The following is a 23,627-nucleotide window of genomic DNA, read 5'->3' as shown; positions in this document are numbered from 1 at the left end:
TTTTAATCAATTTGATGCACTCTTACGGAATAAAAGTATTCATTTATTTTAAGAAAGAAAAAACTTCCTAACACCAAACTTTTGTGATTGGTATTAAAATCATTTCAGTCTTGTATGTTTTGTGTACTGCACATTCCAATCAGGGGTCAAAAAGATCAGTAAAGTTTCTTATTTTGTCAAAGTAAAGGGACGCTGACAGTGTTAAATTCCCAAAAATCGGTCATCAATGGTTCATGTGTTTGAGTAAGTGAACCTACTGCTGTTGTGTAATAACAGCCATCATGCCACGTTCAGCGAATTCACACTGTGCTATTTGCATGAAAAGGCTTGTGAATGTGTGTCTGCAATAAAAGCACACGTAAGTTCCTGTACGGGCAGCCTAACCATTGTGGCAAATGCTTATGACTCTTGTATGCAAGCCTTATTGAGCTGCACAGTTGAATGTAATAATCATCATTATTGTTTATTGTTCAAATGTCAGTTATTGTGGACATAATCGGTGGTGCTTTATTCTACTCTGATTGTGTGATATTTCATCGTTGCTTGTCTGAATGCTCCCACTGCTTTGTATTTCTACTGGTCCTGATTACTTTGAAGAATATCAGAAGTGATTTGTAAAGAACAGGTTTTAACCTTTTCCTCATATAACCTTTTAGGACGGATGGTCGTCGCTGGTCTCTCGCCTCTCTGCCATCCTCTGGCTATGGAACCAACACCCCCAGCTCAACAGTCTCGGTGAGTCTCTGTGTGTGTTTGTGCTTATGTTCTTTCTGTAGTCCCTCTGTGTTGTATCAACCCTCAGATATATGCATCACTGTTTGGTATTGCATTTGATCCCAAGCCTTAACTTGCCCAGAAGGTTTATCCTATTGACCCTACAGTAGGATAAACTTTAGGTACAAAGCAGCTCCCTTTAGCCTAAAGTGAAGCCAGTGGCTTCATATCAGTGCATTCACTTCAAAAGAGTTCTGTCCCCAAAAAATTGACTGTAACTCAGTCTGGCTGTTGCTTTCATTGGGGAATCAGTTCAAACCGCACAAGCCTCTGCTGAAAGATAAAAAGGCATTTTTTAGTCTAGGCCAAATTTTTATTCTGAAGGCTGCAGAGCTTTTTTTCAACTCTAAACACAAGGGGAAAAAAACTAGTGATTAAGTACAAATGTCATTTTTTTAATTGGGTGAAGCTCACAAAAACTCTTAGGAAATTATATTATAATGAAAATGGAGCCTATTGTTGAGGTCATTAAGATTTTTTTCCAATGTGACATTATTTTAATGGCAATTATCATTATGTTTGATAGTAATGAGAATGGTTTTTTGTTCTTTTAGTATTAAAATAAGATGTTAAATAATGTCACAATGCAAAAACGCTTAATGGTCCTAAAATTAGGCTTCTTTCCTTTATGCGAAAAATAATTAGTATCTTAATTTAAGTTGAAATATAACCTGGACATTTTTTAAATGGCTATATTACTGTAGTTAAATTTAAGTTTTGTTTTTTCCATTTTGGCCTGAATATTTTGAGAACAAAAAATTCTCGCCAAGAGTCAAATTACCAATCAACAGAATATGCCAACAAAGGCAACTGATTGACAGTCAGGGCAGCCTATGCAATGCCTTCTATCCTTGTAATCCCTCCCTCTCTGCTTCTCACAGTCATCATGTTCATCTCAGGAGAAGCTGCACCAGTTGCCCTTCCAGCCCACCGCAGATGAGCTGCATTTCCTCACCAAACACTTCAGCTCGGAGAGCATCACGGACGAGGACGGGAGAAGATCTCCAGCCATGCGGCCACGCTCCCGCAGTCTCAGGTACAAACACTTTACAGATTCCCATTTCGGAGCAATCAAAAGTTGCCCTTCAAATGAACAAGGCATTGGTAGTTTGTGATGTCAGCTGGGCCCTAAGGCTCTCACTCACTCACTCACTCACTCACTCACTCACTCTTAAAGGCCAAATCTTGAGCTCTGACAGAAAACTGCCATACCTCATTCTCTAGACTCTCTTGAATCCTCCAAGGTAGCAGATGTGTTATTCAGCCTTTGTGCCCTTCACATTGATGCCTCTTCACTCCTCTGCCTTCATGCCTCTCTCTGCCTGTCAATGTGTCCAAGTTGTATTTCACCCAAAAGTAAAAAAAGAAATAACATTTTGTTTGAGTGAAAAATCTAATATTATTTTCTATTGTGAAATTAATTGAATGAGTTCTCCAGTTCTTATTACTGTAAAGCAATAAAACAAAAAATCTGTAATTACTGAATTAAAAATAAACTTATATATAGGTTATAAAATTATATATTTGTGACCATAGACCAAAAACAGTCATAAGAGTCAGTTTTTTTTTAAATTGATATTTATACATTAACTGAAAGCTGAATAAATAAGCTTTGAAGTATGAAGTATGGTTTGTTAGGATATTACTATATTTGGCTAAGATACAACTATTTGAAAATCTCAATATTGAGAAAATCGTTTTTAAACTTGTCCAAATGAAGTTCTTAGCAATGCATATTACTAATTAAAAATGAAGTTTTGATATGTTTACAGTAGGAAAATTACAAAGTATCTTCATGGAACATGGTCTTTACTTAATATCCTAATGATGGATATGAGCCATACAATATATTTTTGACTATTGACACATATAGACCTGTGCTACTTAAGACTAGTTCTGTGGTCCAGGGTCACATTTATTTAAATTTCTGAGAATTTCTGCTACTTTACTGCTGCAATAATAAAAAAAGAAAAACGAACATTACAATAATAAGAAAAAGCACAGAGAATAATGAAAATGACCAAAAAATGATCGACGATAAAGATGTTGTCCTGAAAATAATATCCCAAAAAATGTCATAACCTACAGAATTTATTCTGATTTAATTGGAACAATGAGAGAATGAGAATCGCCACTACAGATATTAAAAAGAAAAAAAAAATAGTTAACTGTCCAAATTTATCTTGGCTATTGTGAAATGATAGAGGGGAAATGTGTATTGTTTACTAAAAATAATATCCCAAAAATATGCCATGATACCCAAATAAATAAATACATGAAGTCTGAATGGTCTTACAATAAGCTTTTAAGTCTTAATGTAGTCTTAATGTAGAAACAACATACAGTATATTTTTAAAAATGTGTTAAATGTATGGTTGAAGGTATCACTGATACCAATATTACTGATGACTCTTGGAAATAATTTTTTCCTAGTATTTAACCATTAACTGTAATCATTCAACATTACAATATAATTGAGAGCTATCAATTTGAACTTTTATTAGACCTTACAAAATAACCTCTAATTTAACTGAACTTAAAACAATATTAATTGTTTAAACCCATTATTTCAGCAAGAAATTGAATAAAGTTATCAAACACTAAATACTAAATTAAATACAGATGAGTCCCTAAAGCTACAAAAGTTATTGATTTCCTTTTTTCTTTTGTTCTTTGATTAATAGACATCACAGCAGCTAGGTTATTATGTTATTTGACTGCTATTACTTTGAGAGCTACCGCTGCTCAACGTGACGCGGATGTGCACTTTAATATGAATTAATACACTGTATTGTGTGAAGTAAATTCATTTTTACTGACATATGGCCTGACAACAACTCATAGGCCTGACATATGGCCTGACAACAATTCAGTTTTTCTACTGAAGAAAAAAAGGAGACAGAAACCGCATTTGTGAGTCCCAGCGTTAACCGCGTAAAATATTTTTAATGCCATTAAACTGTGAAAATTCTTTGCCTGCGTTAACGCTCTAATCTTGACAGCACAATTTTTTTCTTTAGATTTTTTTTGTGTGACCTGCATTCCTCTTATCCATTCTCTTTCTCTGCAGAAGAGTTGTATGATTACTCTAGTAGTCACTCACGCTTTCTGCCCAGGACCTGACAGACTGACTAATTTCTTCCTCAACGCTAAAAAAGAGACTTCCTTCATGAGCTTCTTATCTGTAAACACATCTCTCTTCCTCCCTCTCTCTCTTTCCCCTCTGGCTCTTTCTCTCTTTCTGTTAAGATGACTTATTCAGGAAACACTGGCCTTGCCTCTTTTAGTATCTAGACACACTCAGCAGGGGTTCAGCACTCCAGAATTAGATCCATAAATATTGGATGAGGTAGTGAGGTTTGCTGTTGCCCCATCTTACAGATTACAGCTTCCCAGGATTATCCATTTCTTCTGTTGAAAGAAGGGAGAGAAGGATGAAACGGCTGGACGGAGGGGGAGGTTGAGGGGATTTGCAGTCGAAGCTAGAACTGGTTAATTAGAGATGAGGAAATGGAGCAGTATTATGCTAATTTCACGCCCCGGACAGCAGACGTGCAGAGAGAATTGACAGGGACGCTTCTTCATGCGGTGGTCATACACGGTTCTCCATCATTCTTTCTTTTTACATCTTTTAACTCACTCAAACACGCACACTCGAGGAGTAATGAGCTCAACGTACAGTGGTCACCATCCATCATCCATATGTCAAGTGATTTGGTAGCAGTAGCTGGAGATTAGAATATTATTTTAATAAAGAACTCAGTGACAGAATACATCGGACACTTTCTGGATTCCTTCTGGCTAGCCAAGCCAATTTGTTTTCTTGAAATTAACATGTTCATTTTGATTCAATTTTGACATAATGTACAACCAGAAATGACTATGAGGGTGTGTGTGGCTTTGTTGGTGATGTCATCCAATTGTGTGTGTGTTTGTGTTAGTGCAGACCACTCTGTCACGGCCAATTAACTAGCTGATTTCCCTGGTTTCCAGCTCCTCGGAGGGATTTAGAGGTCATTTCTGTGCTCAACTGTGACACATTTACACACTCTTCCCCTCCTCTCTCTCTCTTTCAGTCCCTTCCTTTGTTTGCCTTTTGTTCCATGTGATAGTATCTGTCTTCACATTCTTTTCAGATAACTTTTGATTTATTTATGAATGCAATACAGACATAATGCACTACAGTGCTACAAAAGATTTCTATTTTAAATAAATGCTTTTAAATAAATTGTAATAATATTTCACAATATTATTTCTTTACTGTATTTTTGATCAAAGACATGCAGCCTTAGTGAGTGTAACAGACGTCTTTCAAAAAAATTGATCTAAACAGATGTAGTATGTCATTTGTATGGTGTCCAAGTCTGGTAAATAAGAGGGATCGTACAAAATGCGTGTTATTTTTTTATTTAGTACTGACATGAATAAGATATTTTACATAAAAGACATGTACATAGATGTTTACATAGTCCACAAGAAAAAATAATAAATGGTTAAATTTAAAAAAATTAACCAGTTCAAAAGTTTACATACACTTGATTCTTAATACATTGTTGTTACCTGAATGGTCCACAGCATTGTTTTTTTTTTTAGTTTTTTTTTTTAGTGATAGTTGTTCATGAGTCCCTTGTTTGTCCTGAACAGTTAAACTGGCCGCTATTCTTCAGAAAAATCCTTCAGGTCCCATAAATACTTTGTTTTTTTAGCATTTTTGTGTATTTGAAGGACTCATATGCAACTATTACAGAAGGTTCAAATGCTCACTGATGCTCCTGCTGGAAAAACAATGCATTAAGAGCCAGGGGGTGAAAACTTTTGAATTTTGAACGTAATTATTTGAATTATTTGAACTTATAAAATGATTGTGTTCTCTGGGAAACATGTAAATATCTTCTGTAGCTTCTGAAGGGCAGTAAAAAATATGATATTTAGGCAAAATAAGAAAAATGTACACATCTTCATTGTGTTCAAAACTTTTCACCCTCGGCTGTTAATGCATTGTTTTTCCTTCTGGAGGATCAGTGAGTGTTTGAACCTTCTGGAATAGTTGCATATGAGTCCTTCAGTTGTCCTCAATGTGAAAAGATGGATCTCAAAATCATACAGTCATTGTTGAAAAGGGTTCAAATACACAAAAAAACAAAAAACAAACAAAGAATTGGTAGGACCTGAAGGATTTTTCTGTTATTTCCAGTATGTTTCTGCAGAGAATATCTACATCTCCTTCAATTAAATCCATTTGGCTTAAAACTATAATGAGAATCTGTCTACAAGGTCATTTCTCAAAAACATGATGATTTTTGGGGCTGCAAGGACATTTCTGCGTTCGTCAGAGAAAAATAATTACATTCACTAATTATCATCTGTCTAAATGCAGAATGTTATTACACCGCAGGAGGTTCACATCGATTCTTTGCACACACTAAATCCTTTATTTAATAAAAGTAGACGATCGCTTTAAGGCATTTTCTTTCTTTCATTTTCCCTTGTCTTTTCTCTCTACCTCACTCAGCAGGAGAAATATTCTCAGTGTGATTGTTAATGCAGCTCCCTTCGGCTGCGAATCAATCTCTGTCAGAGTTAACCTTTAGCGCAGCCGTGGTCGGATCGTAATTTTTGATTGAAATGGCTCTCAAGTAAGTTGAAGATTTGACTAGAATATTTCTCCCTGTTGCTTATTGTTGCTGACATACCTGTAGATGAGCCTATTTAGAATGTAAGTGTGTGTGCTGACGCATTTCTCAACGGCACCCAGGAGGTTGATCAGATGTGCTATGGTTATTATGTTTTCATTCTATCAGGAGGTCTAATAAGCAGCACGAGGCTTCGATTGATGACTTATAGCATTACCTCATCCTCGAGGTCACATGACCAGCTTACCTTTACTAACCGGAGTGACTCATGCGGTCCCAGCTGCATCTGTAATCTGTGTCCCTGACTGAAACGCACACATTCTCGCTTATCTACACAAGCTGTGCATATCAGTATTCCCTGTGGAGCATCTCTGATTGAAGATGGTACTTTGACATGAATGAGGTTGGATATGTCAGAAAATACAGGTGCTTCAGTCTATCATCCATGTTAGAGTACATGTATAGGCGACCAAACAACATCTGCTAGAGGGACATTAGGGTTGAAAATATATGATTAGTTGAAAAATAAAGTTCCATTTTTTGATTTCCTTCTCCTCTTATTTTTATTTCTTTATTCTCTTCTTCAGCCCTGGACGCTCACCCATATCATTTGACCATGAGATCGTCATGATGAACCATGTCTACAAGGAGCGTTTCCCTAAGGTGAGGTCTAAACTGTTGAACTTGCACACCTCAAGGATACTGGATAGTCTCATTTTCACACAATGAGACAGAGTTGCTTTTTTCACACATGGCGTTGCCAAAGTATCAATACACATAGTGACAGAAAAAAGAGAGAAGAATATATATTATTTAATTAATACTCATATTAAATATCTTTACGATACCAGTCAAAAGTTTTTTGGACAGTAAGATTTTTAGTTTTTTTCAAAGAAGTCTCTTCACCAAGCCTGTATTTATTTGATCCAAAATACAGCAAAAGCAGTAATGTTGTAAAATATTTTTACTATTTAAAAGAACTATCTATTTGAATATATTTTTAAAATGTAATTAATTCCTGTGATCAAAGCTAAATAGCATCATTACTCCAGTCTTCATTGTCACATGATCCTAATAATTTTAATATGCTGATTTGCTGTTCAAGGAACATTTATTATTGTTATTGATATTAATATTTAAAGCAGTTGAGTACATTTTGTTTGAGGATTCTTTGATGAAAAGAAATACCCTAAATAGCTAATTATATTCTAAAAAGCTTGAAATTCTACTCAGCTGTTTTCAACATAATGATGAATGTTTTTGAGCAGCAAATCAGAATATTAGAATGATTTCTAAAGGATCATGTGACTGGAGTAATGATTCTAAAATTTCTGCTTTGAAAAACGTTATTTTAAATAGTAAAAATATTTCAAAATAGTACTGTTTTTGCTGTGCTTTGGCTTGGTGCGGGACTTCTTTAAAAAATCTTACTGTCCAAAAGCTTTTGACTGATAAACATAATAAAAATAAATAATAAATAAACAAAATATTTAACATTAATTTAAATTAGAACAGCAAAACACTATTTAGCATTAATGTATACAGACAGTATATAGGTAATAGAAATAATAAATCACTGCTTGATATCTGTAAAAAAACAAAACAAAACAAATAATACACATTTTTTCTTATTTCCTATAGGCATAATATTAAAAAAAAGACTTATCAATTTTTATATAAAAGAATTTGTAGCAAAAGTGGGTCTAAAGGTCTTTATTTAAAAAAAAAAAACTATTTTTGAATAAATGTGCACATTGTGGGTGGCTGGATGACCTCTTTCTCCATGTCTTGGCCTTTGTTTCAACCGAGCCCTTACCAAGACCCTTCTTTCCCACAGGCTACTGCTCAGATGGAGGTACGTCTGGCTGATTTCATATCCTCTTCAGCTCCTGACAAAGTCATGCCTTTAGCTGACGGCGTCCTGAGCTTCATCCACCACCAAGTCATAGAACTGGCTCGGGACTGTCTGGACAAATCCCGCGAGGGTCTTATCACCTCCCGCTACTTCTACGAACTTCAGGAGAACCTTGAGAAGCTACACCAAGATGTGAGTATGTAAAGAGTATGTAGGAAATCAGCATTTGTGAGTACTGACTCCTTGTCATGCAGAAAGCTTTCTTGTGGATCTCTAAATATAAATCCATGTCTGCCAAAGTGTTGATGTCACCACATCAGGGCAGAGGTCATCTCTGGACAGCTAGGCTGTCATAAATCACGTAAGATAGAGTTGTTCTGGAGTTGTTGGGTCCGTTGCCACCTGTCACATCTGCATTAGTCAGGATGCAGGTCGCTGATGTCTTGATTAGCTCAGTCACAGTGCCACAGGGGCAGCGTTATGACTCCCAAATGTCCCATTCGGATTCCACAAATCATGTGTGTGCAGGAATGTACCAGAGTGTGTGTTTGTTGTGTAGGGTTAGAATGGGGGGGTGTAGCACCTTCCTGATTTTAATTTCACACTCCAGTAACCACCACTGGTGACGGATGAGTATCCCATGCACCCAAGAGGAGGGTGCGGGGAGCGAGAGACAGGGCGGGAGAGAGAGAAAAGGAGGGAGGAGGGATCAGGTCGGGTTTTCCCCTCTTTCGGTTGGTTGTCCATAACCATCCCGTTGCTGTTGCCTGCCGGAATCGAAAATGTGCACGTCGTGATCTCATGCAGTCGCCGCGCCATCGCCACAGCCGTACTTGGCATTCAGGCGAGCAGGGATGACATCATCCAGCCCATGCTAATTGGCTGATTTAGTTTGGGAGCCGATGGTGACAGGTGGGCCAGACTGGGATCGCGGTATACACCGCATCTTCAGCAGGTGCGCTCAGAAAAGCGTTCCCGACTTCTCCATTTAATGCTTCCTCGCTCGCTCTGAGGATGTCCTGCGTTTCGTGGCAGAGGAGGCTGGAGGAAGAGGAGGTTCTTCAGGAGATTTTAGAACGCTGGGACCAGAGTACACTCAGAAACCATGTGGATCTAACAGTTGAGTTCCTGATTGCTTTTACTTTGCGGAGTTGCATTGAGTCAAGGTCATAGTCTGATAGCTGCTGTTGTTGTTGTTGATGTTGTTGAATTGTGGACACACCAGTGGTATGACAATTTAACACTCAAAACATGGACATTTTATTTTGTCTGATAATTCACTTGCTAGTGTTTACTTTTTTAAATTGTGAATTGTAGAATATTTAAAAAAAAACATTTGTCAGAGTTATAGTATATGACTCTTAAAACACAGAATCTGGTCCATAAAATAATGGATGCACTGTTACTGATTATATGTATTGATTATATGATGGTGATTATAATTCTAAACTGCATTGAAAAATAAAAATATGCACAATTAATTGTCTGCCAGTGTACATGTGTCCCTGGACCACAAAACCAGTCTTAAATAGCATGTTTACATTTTTAACAATAGCCAAAAATACATAGTACGGGTCAAAATTAGCGATTTTTCTTTTTTCTTTTTTTTTTTCTCCAAATATCATTAAGATATAAGTAAAGATAATAATACCATAAATATATCAGAACTTAATTTTTGATTAGAAATATGCATTGCTAGGAACTTGATTTGGACAACTTTAAAGGTGATTTTCTCAGTATAGATTAGATTTAGATTAGTTTTTTTTTGCACCCTCAAATATATCTCAGGATATCTTGGCCAATATCCTGACAAACCATCTGTAAGGTCTTTCACTATTGACCTGCATTTGTCTTCGTCCTCATTTATAGGCTTTATTTATTAAACTGGACATTTGTCTTATGGTCAGACTAGTTTTAAAGTTTTAAGTGACCAGTTTATATCATTCAGTCTCCTATGGTTGCATCATTAAAAATCCACAGGAGCCAATCTCACGGCCGGGTCACCTTAAGTGACCTGGCTATCAACGTGACGTCTGGCCCTAGAGGAATCCTGAGAATCTTCTATTGACCTTATGTACGCTTGACCTTATGTATAGCTGAGTATAGAGTATCTCATTTCATCTACTGTAGTTGAAGGTGTACTAAACCAAATCCCTCCCTCATCCTATATCTCTCACTGCTGTTACTTCTGTTCTGTCTGTCTATAGTGTATTTACTCAGTGCAGAGACCCTTTATTATACTCAATGGCGGTTTCATTACCTGTATAAATAATTCAGAGGCTGATTAGACATCCCCTGAGGTGACTGTGCTGTCTGTCAGAGATGGCTCTATTACTGTCAGCCGGCTGTTTAACCATCTACTCTGAACGGCTCTTCTCTGTCCTATTGATGAACTCGCTCCTTTCTGCTCTTTATACACTCTTCCTTTTTATGTACTCTCTTTGTCTAGTTCATTCAACTCTCTCTTACTGTAGTGCTTTGAGTGTCAAAAATCTCGACTGCTATCGCTTCCAACTCATTTGTTGTTGAAGGTCAAGTTAAAAGCTTTACATTGAAGAATACATTATTTTATTCTATTCAGTGTGCTCTGATTTGTATATTGCTAATTTTGATAAATGTAGTAGGTAATTAAGGTGCTCAATTCATACACACTGAATACTGAAATTAAAATGATAGTATACTATTTAAAATCTATTGTTTTTTTTTCTCTTGCTAGGCTCATGAGCGTTCAGAAAGTGGGGAGGTGACATTTGTCACCCAGCTGGTAAAAAAGCTAATGATAATCATCGCCCGACCCGCCCGTCTGCTGGAGTGTTTGGTAAGCACTGATAATTTAAAGGACTCTTATCTGGACATTATGTGTCCCGAGGTTTCAGAGCAAACTGTCTTTTCATAGTTATTGAAGCACATGCTTAATACCATGTAATTAAAATGCAAGAGTTACCTGGAGGAAATCTGCATGTTGAATCAAGGCCACATTGTAAAGCTTCAATCATGCCAGAAATTATGGAAACCCACATGTAAACACAAAAGCTGACTTCCATACAAAACAGCAGGGCTCCAAATCTGTGGCCACATGTGTATTTTGAGTAATCTGGTGCATTCAGTAATATGACAACATACAGTACAGCTCAGCACTAGTGGAAGACCAGCAGCTGAGAGAGCAATGAGCTGTTAACCTGCTCTGCTTCATGTGTGCCCAATGCATCCCAAATACCTCAGTGTGGCATCTGGAGACAAACCTGCCTCAATAAGCACACAAACAACACTCTAAACTGTTCATTAAATTAATGACAGTAATATTGGCCCTTACTGGGCCTTCTGTTTGTTTGTTTGTTTGGCTCTAATTTTCGTTCAAAAATACTGTGTATGTAGCATTATTTCATCTTTTTGTGTGAATTACCCTGAATAAGAAGAACTTTTATCCTGTTTCAAAATGTTGATAAAGTCCTATAAATAATGACTACAAACATTTGACTGGAACCAGGATTAAAGGAGAAGTTCACTTGATAATTTACTCACTCCCATGTCATCCAAGATGTTCATGTCTTTTTTTTTCTTTCTTTAGTCACAAAGAAATTAGGTTTCCAGGATTTTTCTCCATATAGTGGACTTCTTTGGCCAGTGGTTTGAAGGTCCAAATTGCAGTTTCAATGCAGCTTCAAAGGTATCTACACGAAGAATAAGGGTCTTATCTAGTGAAACGAACTGTCATTTTCTTTAAAAAAAAATGTATATACATTTTAACCACAAATTCTCATCTTGCACTAGCTCTGCAATGCGCATGCATGTCTTCACGCATTACATAATCATGTTAAAAAGATTGCACGCAGTTAGTTCTTCGTCTGTGTGCTTCGGTTTACAAAGGTAGAGTAGGGTAAAAACTTGCATCTCATTTTCTCCTCCAACTTCTTTACTTCGCCTTGTAAACACTGGGTTGGTACTTCTGCCTATATGTCACGTGTGACCTTTCCAACGACCTTTCCTTTTTAACATTGTGGTTAAAAAGTACCTACATTTTTATTGTTTTAAGAAAATGACTGATCGTTTTGCTAGATAAGACCATTATTCCTCGACTGGGATCGTGTTGAGCCCTTTGAAGCTGCATTGAAACTGCAGTTTGGACCTTCAACCCACTGATCACCATAGAAGTCCATTACATGGAGAAAAATCCTGGAATGTTTTCCTCAAAAACCTTAATTTCTTTGCGACTGACATGAACATCTTGGATGACGTGAGTGTAGTTATCAGAACATTTTTATTCTGAAAGTGAGCTTCTTTACAGAAGCAAGTAATAATTGTATCATTATGTGAAAATTTTGTCCTGAAGTATTTGATCTATTCCAGGCAGCATCAAAAATGTATTATCCAGAATCCTTAATGGTAAAATATAAAAGAGTAACATCTCTAGAATAAATTAAATGATTGGGGATTGAGTAGGACTGAGTTGATGTCAGATTTTAGTCTTTGTTTCATATTAACTAATTCTCCGTGTGTGTTGTAGGAGTTTGATCCAGAGGAGTTCTACCACCTGTTGGAGGCTGCTGAAGGTCATGCTAAAGAAGGCCAGGGCATCAAATCTGACATCCCTCGATACATCATCAGCCAGCTGGGCCTCACCAGGGATCCCCTTGAGGGTAAGAATGTTACTTACAGTGGCCTTAAAAGCATTTGAACTCTAGGCTGCAATTCTATGAGATACAGGAATAAAAAAAAAATTAGACATTGTGGCATAAGGCATTGACATACATTTTTAAGTGTGGCATAAATGTCCAAAAGCTTTTGGGGAATGTGCAAAGCAACTCTGTTATTGGATTTGTAGTATTAAATAAGGAACTACTACAATGACATTTGTTGCATTTCAATGACACTTATTCACTTTCATTCTCTGTTTTCTCTCTTCCTTTCTAGAAATGGCCCAGCTGAGCAGCTATGACAGTGGTAACCCTGAAACACCAGAGGCTGAGACGGATTCCGCAGACGTAAGTAACAGAATCGAGAAGTCTTCAATGACTTTGTTGACTCTGTATAATAACATTCAACTAAGACCAAAGGCTTGTGTTTATGTGCAGAGTCGAGGAGCCACTGTACAACCACTTCAGCCTCAGCCTCAACCCAAAACTAAAACTCCAAGTGAGGAAGACTTCGAGACCATTAAACTAATCAGTAATGGAGCCTATGGGTAAGCTGATAAAATTTCACTGCCGCAGCAATAATTCAAAATGCTAAGACCTTTGAAATTTGTCTTAATCTAATTGTTCTCCACCAATCGTAAAGTTAAACAGTTAGAAGCTCAATAGTAATGAAAACCTTTCTTCACTCAGGGCTGTGTTTCTGGTGAGGCATAAGGAGACCCGTCAGCGATTTGCCATGAAGAAGATCAACAAGCAGAACCTAATCCTGCGAAACCAGATCCAGCAGGCCTTTGTGGAAAGAGACATCTTGACATTTGCAGAGAACCCTTTTGTTGTCAGTATGTTCTGCTCTTTTGAGACACGGAGACACCTTTGTATGGTCATGGAGTATGTAGAGGGTAAGAAACACTCTTTGTTGAGGGTGACTATGTTCATAGAGGATTTCAGTATGGGCTACACCAGAGTGATGCTGTTGTTGAAAGTGTTTTTGTGTCTGAAGGTGGAGATTGTGCGACTTTGCTGAAGCACATTGGTGCTCTGCCTGTGGACATGGCACGCATGTACTTTGCTGAGACTGTTCTAGCACTGGAATACCTTCACAATTATGGCATTGTGCACCGAGACCTCAAACCTGACAAGTAAGCACACGTAACACCAAACCACAGTGTTTGTAGTTTACTTTCTATCATTGATGTAGGCCTTTTTAAAGTCAAAGAATACAAAAACATGCTTGATAGGCTCTAACAGATCAGTTGGCTTTGGTTTACACAGCCTTCTTAGATAAATGGATGGCTTTTTCATATTCACTGATGTCAGAATAAATATTGGCCTGTTTTTCAACAGTCTCCTGATTACATCAATGGGACACATCAAACTGACAGACTTCGGCCTGTCCAAGATTGGTTTAATGAGCCTGACAACCAATCTATATGAGGGCCACATTGAAAAAGACGCCCGTGAATTTCTGGACAAACAGGTACAGAGACTTTGTATTTTGTCTCTCACATTTTTGTTAATAAAAGGATACTCTGGTGTTCTCAAAACTCTTTCTTTCTTTCTCCATCAGGTGTGTGGTACTCCAGAATACATAGCTCCTGAAGTCATTCTGAGGCAGGGCTATGGAAAGCCGGTGGACTGGTGGGCCATGGGAGTCATCTTGTATGAGTTCCTAGTGGGATGTGCTCCATTCTTTGGCGATACGCCTGAGGAACTGTTTGGACAAGTCATCAGTGGTTGGTGTCATATCTAGAAGAATCAGGCTATTCCTGTGTCATCTGAGATATAAAAATACTCTGAAATCTGACTTGTGAACCTATGTTTTGTTGAGAGTCCTTTCAGAAGTATGATTCTTTCTGTGTTGTTCAATAGATGAGATTATCTGGCCAGAAGGTGATGAAGCTTTGCCTCTAGATGCTCAAGATCTCATCTCCAAACTACTGCGGCAAAACCCTCTGGAGCGTCTGGGAACAGGTCCTCTATCACACAAACTCATACTTACTCTGAATTATTCTCTGGTTTAGTCTTAGAGAATAGACTTGACTGATATGCTTAGATTAACAGTGTATGAATCAATCTGAACAGAAAATCTTAAGAAGACTTTTTTTTTTTTTTTTTTAATGTTATCTCTGCTTTTGAGAAATATTTGAAAAGATGTTCTCTCTCCCTGTCTCACAGGGAGTGCGTTTGAGGTGAAACAGCACCGTTTTTTTACTGATCTGGACTGGAACAGTCTCCTGAGGCAGAAGGCAGAGTTCATTCCTCAGCTGGAGTCGGAGGATGACACTAGCTACTTTGACAGTACGTGTACTGTAGTGAAATTTATAACAAGATACTTTATTCTCTACCTGCAATACAGATGCACCACATGGGCTTACGTTCTTAAAAACACTCTTTCTTCTACTCTCTAGCACGCTCAGATCGGTATCATCATGTAGACTCGGAGGAAGAGGAAGACACAAATGATGATGATCATCTGGAGATCCGTCAGTTCTCCTCCTGTTCACCACGATTCAGCAAGGTGTGAAGTAACGCATAAACAATAATGATATAAGGTGTTCAATTAATAGTTTATGTATTAATAATAATCAAAATAATTCTTATGCCAAGTAGTATATAGTAGTTCAAAGCAGTGTGCCATATACTAGGTCATATGGACAGCTAATGTGACCCTGGACCACAAAAAGAGTTGGGTCAATTTTTTTTAAATTGAGATTTATGCATCATCTGAAAGCTGAATAAATCAGCTTTCCATTGATGTGTGGTTTGTTAGGATAGGACAAAAAGTGATGATACAGCTTTGAAAATCCGGAATCTGAGGGTGTAAAAAAAGTCTAAATATTGAGAAAAATATTGAGTTCTTAGCCATGCATATTACTTAAAAATTATGTTTTGATCTATTATTGGTAGGAAATGTACAAAATATCTTCATGGAACATGATCTTTCATTAGGATATTAATGATTTTTGGCATAACAAAATGATAATTTTGACCCATACAATGTATTGTTGGCTATGCTACAAGTATACCCATGCTACTAATGACTGGTTCTGTGGTCCAGGGTCACATATATGGGATAGCAAAATTTAAGTTTAAATTTAAATTTGGACTCTTTTCTGCTTCATTTTAAGTTTAGTGCCCCTAGAAGTTTATACCATTTTCCAAAGTTTAATATTGCTTATTTTTCTTCTGTTTCCCTTTTTAACTAAACCCATCTTCTCCTTTCCATCTCTACTCATTTTAGGTATATAGCAGTATGGAGCGTCTGTCCTTGCATGAGGAGAAACGCACCCCTCCTCCCACTAAGCGCAGTCTGAGTGAAGAGGGAGGAGAGCGTATCGACAGTCTCAGTGGCCTAAAGTCTCGAGACCGTAGCTGGCTGGTGGGCTCACCTGAGATGTGAGTGAAACACCTGAATAATGTTCAGAAATGTTATGAAATGTTTGTTGAACATGGTGTAATGAATTGGACATTTGATCCTTTGTAGCCTAAGGAAGCGACTCTCTGTTTCCGAGTCATCTCACACTGAGAGCGACTCCAGCCCGCCTCTGACCGTACGTCGCCGCTGCTGCTCGGCCATCATTGAAATGCCTCGATTCGCCATTTCCAGCGAAGAGGATGGTGGTATAGGGGGCAGGAAGACCCCTGTGAGGGGCCCTCGTGGGGACGATCTGCCTCAGGCCATACCAGAGCTCCCTGTGGAGAGAGAGCTCAAGCTGGATGAATCGCCAACCACACCAGGCTCCACTTCCAGCCAGATCAGCCAATCCACAATCACACGTAAGTCTTGCGGAATTATTCCAGTATCTGTTCTAGCTTTAGCCAGTTAGTTAAGAATATTTTTAAGAATGGCCCTAGATTTTATTTAAATAAAAATGAATTGGATTCATGATTTCATATAACACCATGTTGGTCCACATATCTCTGGTAATTTTGCGTTTGTCTGATTTCAGCTGGAGGATCTGAAAACTCCACTCCTAAAGCCATCAGTGATTTGGCAGCTCGTAGAGCTCGCCACAGACTGCTGTCAGGAGATACAGAGAAACACACATCACGCCCACTTAACAAAGTTATCAAGTCAGCTTCAGCGACTACCCTCTCACTCATGATCCCTGCTGGTAAGTACATATGATTGGTCATTGTTTTTTTTTGGCATGCAAAATTTGTTCTTTTGTTGGTTGGGGTCGACAAACACACCAGCGCGTTTTGTCATTTTTTCCTGATAACCCCTAAAGGAACTTAAATCATTTAATCATTTAATCATTTTTGATTGTACAGATAAGAGCAATACATCATTTGGATCTGTAAAGGGTCTATTTTTAATTCTATACACTCATAATAACAACAAAACTTTGTACTTTTGTAGAATAAAGAAAACACACAGGGTGCGCTTTGTCTCCATTATCTTCAGTTTGAAATGTGTCAAAAAATGAACAAAAACTCTGCGAATACTTGACACTTGATACACAGACATGAGAGGTATATCTATGTCATGTCGAAAACAAATATTCTGTAAATATAAAGTAATCCAACGCGATGTCCAGTTTTTTTCTGTCTTTGCTAATTTGTCCATGTGACACACGCAGACATGTAAGCGCCCACATCACCTCCGTAAACTAAAACGGCAAGACTTTTCATCAAGTTTATCTCGGCTACTTGTCGATTCTGGAAGAAAATGCGCTGCGGGAATAAGCTTTGGATTTACCTCAAAGAACAACAACACAATAACAATCCTAATTGTTCCGGTATCCTTATGATTTGTTGATTGAATTATTGTACCAGGACAACATTGACCATGTCTTACTAGTAACTGAATTGAATTGGTTTGGCTGTTTCTGTCTTATAGATGAAATGTGTGTGGGCTGTCACACTTTAACTGAGGGACAATTTCTTTTTTATCTTGTCTTTCAGATCACCACGGTGCCTCTCCTCTGGCCAGTCCCATGTCCCCTCACTCTCTCTCGTCCAACCCCTCATCACGTGACTCCTCGCCCAGCCGAGACCTATCCCCAGCCGTCTGCAGTGTCAAACCTGCCATAGTCATTCACCGAGCCGGCAAGAAATATGGTTTCACCCTGCGTGCCATCAGGGTTTACATGGGAGACACAGATATTTATACTGTGCACCACATGGTCTGGGTGAGTATGGCCGATTCAGTTATTCTCCATGAAGCAGTTAGACTGCACCAATTTGTGGTTTTTAACACTCTAACATATGGCTTTGCAGCACGTGGAGGATGGGGGACCTGCTCATGAGGCTGGACTGAGAGAAGGAGATCTCATCACACATGTTAATGGCGAGCCTGTCCATGGACTTGTGCACACAGAAGTTGTAGAGCTCATTCTCAAGGTACATTGGCAGCCATAATCTGATGAGCATTTTTACTTTAAAAATGATTGATTTTCAGATTAATTACTTTTTATGTTGCAGAGTGGCAGTAAGGTGTCCATTTCTGCTACGCCCTTTGAGAATACATCTATTAAGGTTGGCCCTGCACGCAAAACTAGCCACAAGTCTAAAATGGCCCGGCGCAACAAAAGAACCAAAACCAGAGAAGGACAAGACAGGTAAAGTCTTTAGATTTACTATAAAATCCAACTTCTTAAGTCCCAGAGTTCTCTCATTTTAATTTGTCAGGCTTACATTTGCTGTCCCATTCATGGTTTGTATATGCTTATCCAATACAGTAAGAAGAGGAACTCCCTGTTTCGTAAAATTACCAAGCAGGCAACACTTCTCCACACCAGTCGTAGCCTGTCTTCTCTGAACCGCTCGGTCTCATCAGGTGAAAGTGTCCCAGGGTCTCCCACGCACATGTCCCCTCGTTCACCCACACAGGGCTGTCGTTCCACACCTGACTCTGCCCACTCAGGTGAAGCATCATACAAACCAATTAATGCCAATGAAATTCAAGTCTCAAATCATTTCAGTCATCTTCATATTTCTTTTCAAGTTTAATCTTTAACCTTAAACCCTCTTTTTGTCTAATGCAGTTGGCGGGAACTCATCCCAAAGTAGCTCACCTAGCTCCAGTGTGCCAAACTCTCCTGCCAGTTCTGGTCAGATCAGACCCAGCTCCTTGCATGGTCTGGCTCCCAAACTACAGCGCCAGTACCGCTCCCCTCGCCGGAAGTCCGCAGGCAATATCCCGTTATCCCCTCTGGCTCGTACTCCATCGCCCACCCCTCAGAGCACCTCCCCACAGCGCTCTCCGTCACCCCTACCAAGCCATGCACTAATCACTTCTTCAATAGGACAGTCTTTCCCCGTCAAACTCCACTCTTCACCTCCATTAGTAAGACAGATATCTCGTCCGAAGAGTGCAGACCCTCCTCGTTCCCCTCTGCTCAAACGTGTGCAATCAGCTGAGAAGCTCGCAGCCTCTCTTTCTTCTTCATCCTCATCTCCTTCTCCATCCTCTGCTGCTGATAAAAAGCTACCAGTTGGTGCCAGCCGCAAACACAGTCTTGATACCTCACATTCAGATTTTAAAAAAGAGATGCTGCAGCGAGACCCTAGTCTACAGAGCCTGCAGGAATCCGCCAGCGAGACTCTAATGGGAGGAAGAGTGTCTCCTGCAGAAAAGGGCAGCTTGCAGAAAAGCTCAGTTCGGAAACTTGGCAGGCAGGAAGGTCCTGAGTCTGGAACTGGAACTCTGGGACTTGTTCCTGGGAAGAGTAAACTGAAAGACAAGCTGTCTGCCATACGCCAGGATCGCGCAGAACGCCGTGAGTCTCTTCAAAAGCAGGATGCCATCCACGAGGTGGACTCCTCGGAGGATGAGACTGATGAAGGGTCGGAAGATAGCCAAGATGGACGCAGGACAAGCTATGCTCCTCCTAGCCATGTCTTCAGGCCTACTACTGTAATGGCCTCTCCCCATACCGTCAGAATGGGACCAGCAGCTCCACCAACACTGGGACTGTTGCCCTCAACGGTTGCACCCCCAGGCCGAGGACTGCAGATACAAAGCCAAAGTACCGCTCAATCTCAGACACAAACCTCAACCTCACCCTCAATGCAAGCAGCAGCCAAGCCCCCAGAACAGACTCCCACAACCTCTATGGCCCAAGACTCCAGTTCAACACTAGCTGAAGAGTCGAAAAAGAAAGACTCAAAGACACAGGGCGCTCAATCCAGTGTTAGGCCTTCTCCACCTCAACCCAGCCCTCTATCCAGCACCTTTTCCACCCATGGTAGCGCCTTCACCTCTGTCAGCAAAGACCCATTTGTCAAACCCACCACACCTCCATTGGATCTCCGGAGGATCCCCAAAACTTCTGAGCCCAGGTCCAAATCCAGTGGTAAAATGGATCCTAGCACAGCTTCTGGAGTGACCAGGGATGTCCCTGTTGCTACCACACCAACCGGAGGTATCACCAAGGAGATGAAGGAGGCTGACAATCGCAGACAGGCTGCAGCCGCAGCTGCAGCTGCTGCAGCCACTCCATCCGCTGCCTCTGAGAGCGGAATGGACAAAGTTGTTTCTCAACTGGCCACCGTGGCCAAAAGCATGCTCGGGCCTGTCAAACTCAACATCCCAGGTACTAAAGAGGCCTCGGAGCGGACAAAGGACCAGCGTCCCCAGACAGATCCCACCCACCCAAAGATAAAAGAATGTCGTCTGGACCGTCCTGATTCTCCTGACCGCTCGAGTCCATCTGTTGCTTCTGGCTCCCAGTCTCCACGGCTGACTGAATCTCCCTCTAAACAAACATCATCCAAATCTGAGCCAGCCTCAACTTCTCAGAAATCATCTTCTCAGAGGCCAACTCCTCCAAACTCCCAAGCCGGGGAAGAACATCAGGATAGACCTGGGACTCCACGAAGTGGCATCACACCAAGGCCTAGGTCTGATGCACAATCTCAGACCCAGGCAAAGCCTAGTTCCACTACTTCACGAGACAAATCCAAGACAACATAGCAGCCTTGCAGAAAGACCCATTTTCTCCAGCTTTAATTTAACTTGCCTATGACAGACGAATACACATTGTAACACAAGCCAGTTGTCAATGTCAGTATCCCTGTGAAAAGATTGTGGAAAGATAATATAGAGGAAGACATGGAAGTGTTTACAGATTCACAAAATAATTGAGGCTGCATAATTGTTTAGCTTTTCTTGTTCATTCTTTTTAAGCAGATAGAAAACCTGGAAGAATGCTTGGGTCTGCATCCTGAGAGACAGAAACCATGTCCACTTACAGTATATTACCTCTTCATGTTATCTTTATATTACTTTACAAATCTTCTCTTCTAGTAGGTATAGTTGTGCCTTAAAGCGACACCTCAGCATTTCACTTGTATTTCTTTCTGTTCATCTTTGGAGGAAGACATATTGCAGCAATAAGAGTAGCGTATCCCGAGCAATTTTCGCAAACACTCAAAGTTGATTTCATTACACCTGTAGTATATAAAGAAAAACCAAACTGCGTTTTCCGTCTTTCTCACTTGTACTTGTGTCAGCTTTCAATTGTGTCGAACAGCTGTGACGTGTATGTCCACGAACATGAACATTCAACCTGAGATTTTCCCTAAGGCGCAGCCTTCTCTAATGTTGTAAATGGTAACCGAAATTTGGATGTAAAATGTGGGAGAACAACAGCCATTAATTGCATAAATTAGTGTTTCTAATCAAAAATTAACATTATTTCTGTGATCTTTGGCCATCATTCACAACCCACTTAAGTTATTTCAAGCTACATCTTAGCTAAAGACATTACTTGTAACTTGCACATCATTACGTCTATATTTTTGGTTTCGCTTTTGTTTAGAATTCCAAGCGGACCATTTTAGTTTTTCTTCTTCTTCAGCTCGCCTGTTTTATTTCCTCTTATTTTAATACCTGGACCAATTCGCTGTTGTCTCTGTATATTTGTTTGCTTTTTTTTTTCTTATTTTGGCAGACTTGTATCTGAAGTGTGTGTGTGTGTGTGTGTGTGTGTGTGTGTGTGTGTGTGTGTGTGTGTGTGTGTGTGTGTGTGTGTGTGTGTGAGTGTGCCTGTGTACAGAAGCATGTTTGAGTGTTGTTTGTGTGGGTTCTTATATAATGTGTATTTAAAAAAGTCTGTTGTTTGTTAGTTTTATGCCCTAAACAATGGGAGCGTGTTTTTGTTTGGTGTCCTGTCTTTGCCATATCAGCCCTTTGTCATATACCAGGCAAAGATGTATTTGCACAAGCCCTTTTTATTTTGTGTGTCAATAATATGAAAACCAATAAATACAGTATCCAATTAGATCCCAGACTCGGCTGGGGTCTTGAGGGGTTCGACCAGTAAGCGAAACTGTGGTATGTTGTCATATTATCTTGACATAATGTGTTAACACCATAATGTATTTAAAGGCTAACCTGTGGAACTTAGACGTTTTAACCATGATTTACATCATTTTACATTTATAATCGTGTTTCCACTTAGTTTACCACTCCATTGTTCAACATCTGCCCCAGTGCTAAAAACAAGTCAATCCTTAAAGCCTCTTTCCAACACTCCAGTCTTGCCCATATGAAAAATTAAAGTTTTTAGTTGGTCTTTATAACTGATTGTGATCTGAGTCACATGATGATGGTATGTACAGTTACGCTATAACCTTATTCATGTTTTGTCCATATGAAATGTGAATGGATCTCTTGCACATTTACGCTTCTTTAAGGAATGGAGCTGTTGATCGCATTGCAGCCTGAAGCTTAGTTCCTGATGAACCTAATTAACCTGGGCACCATGATCAGTGAAAAATGCACTTGTGATGAGAATGCCATTTGGATGAAGTTGGAAATGCATCTGTGGGCATTGATCGATCCTACACTGTAAAAAAAATGTGTTGAGTCAACTTAAAATAATTTGTTACCCGGCTGCTCAGTCAACTAAAAAAAAAGTTTAGTCAACTTGAAATGTTTAGTTTTACTAAGTGACAACTTTTATATTTGAGTATTTCAGTTGATTCAACTTACAATTTTAAGGCAGCTGGGTAACAAAAAAAGGCTGTTATGTTTATCAAGCAAATTTTTAGTTTAGTCAACTTAGTACAACTTAACATTTCAAGTTGAATAAACTTAAAGTTGACAACCTAAAATTGAAGGTTTTTTTAGAACTGCAATTTTATATCTCGCACTTCTGACTTTATAACTCACAATTGCGAGTTTATATCACGAAATTCTGAAATTTTTTTTAAGTCAGCTGGGTAACAAAAACAGCTAAGTTTAACAAACAATTTGTTTAGTTTAGTCAACTTGAATATCTAAGTTGTTACCTGGTACAACTTAACATTTCGAGTTGAATAAACTTGACTGAACTTTAAATTTTAAGGCATTTTAAAATAAATTATTTTAAGTTGACTCAACAAATCGTTTTTTTTTTTTTTTCTTTTTACAGTGTGCACGCTACAGTTGTGTATGATGACCTACAACTAAATCCCACTCCAAAGTTATCATTCTCATACCCAAACTTGAATCTCCATTGAAACTAAATTCGGAGGGCTTGTAGAAACCGCCCTTAAATGTTTACATGTGTTTTGAGAGATCATTTGTAAACAGCACACTAGTGCATTATGTCTATATGTGTAGTGAGTGCGCTCGGGCACATTTTGTAGCTTAGATGATGGCAGACCACTAGTGATTTCCTTTCTGGCTGCATTGCGTTTGAGATTTTACAGGGTGTAAAGACATTAGGAATCTGTCGCATTCACTCGATAAGCCTAGTATTTCTTTTTTCACTAATTTTTTACACGTATGTAGTCTCT

At 39.1% G+C, this 23,627-nt stretch overlaps 1 protein-coding gene across 1 annotated transcript in view; it reads left to right on the top strand.

Annotated features, from left to right (window-relative positions):
- mast2 (microtubule associated serine/threonine kinase 2) overlaps positions 1 to 23,050 on the top strand; it is a 177,144-nt gene extending 154,094 nt beyond the window's left edge. The window contains exons 8-30 of the mRNA XM_073852553.1: positions 657 to 735; positions 1,656 to 1,810; positions 6,995 to 7,070; positions 8,245 to 8,454; positions 10,979 to 11,080; positions 12,767 to 12,899; positions 13,174 to 13,244; positions 13,335 to 13,444; positions 13,587 to 13,795; positions 13,897 to 14,035; positions 14,241 to 14,373; positions 14,464 to 14,629; positions 14,766 to 14,867; positions 15,072 to 15,194; positions 15,305 to 15,414; positions 16,138 to 16,292; positions 16,381 to 16,673; positions 16,847 to 17,011; positions 17,805 to 18,031; positions 18,120 to 18,242; positions 18,324 to 18,460; positions 18,581 to 18,765; positions 18,887 to 23,050. Coding sequence (XP_073708654.1) covers positions 657 to 735; positions 1,656 to 1,810; positions 6,995 to 7,070; positions 8,245 to 8,454; positions 10,979 to 11,080; positions 12,767 to 12,899; positions 13,174 to 13,244; positions 13,335 to 13,444; positions 13,587 to 13,795; positions 13,897 to 14,035; positions 14,241 to 14,373; positions 14,464 to 14,629; positions 14,766 to 14,867; positions 15,072 to 15,194; positions 15,305 to 15,414; positions 16,138 to 16,292; positions 16,381 to 16,673; positions 16,847 to 17,011; positions 17,805 to 18,031; positions 18,120 to 18,242; positions 18,324 to 18,460; positions 18,581 to 18,765; positions 18,887 to 20,817 — 5,134 coding nt within the window. The 3' untranslated portion in view covers positions 20,818 to 23,050. The remainder of the gene's footprint in view (positions 1 to 656; positions 736 to 1,655; positions 1,811 to 6,994; positions 7,071 to 8,244; positions 8,455 to 10,978; positions 11,081 to 12,766; positions 12,900 to 13,173; positions 13,245 to 13,334; positions 13,445 to 13,586; positions 13,796 to 13,896; positions 14,036 to 14,240; positions 14,374 to 14,463; positions 14,630 to 14,765; positions 14,868 to 15,071; positions 15,195 to 15,304; positions 15,415 to 16,137; positions 16,293 to 16,380; positions 16,674 to 16,846; positions 17,012 to 17,804; positions 18,032 to 18,119; positions 18,243 to 18,323; positions 18,461 to 18,580; positions 18,766 to 18,886) is intronic.
- Positions 23,051 to 23,627: the final 577 nt, after the last annotated feature.

This window comes from Garra rufa, chromosome 12 (genome assembly GCF_049309525.1).
Source record: "Garra rufa chromosome 12, GarRuf1.0, whole genome shotgun sequence".
NCBI classification, from domain to species: Eukaryota; Metazoa; Chordata; class Actinopteri; order Cypriniformes; family Cyprinidae; genus Garra; species Garra rufa.
The sequence above is the reverse complement of the archived record's forward strand: the minus strand, read 5'-3'. Positions and strand labels throughout refer to the sequence as shown.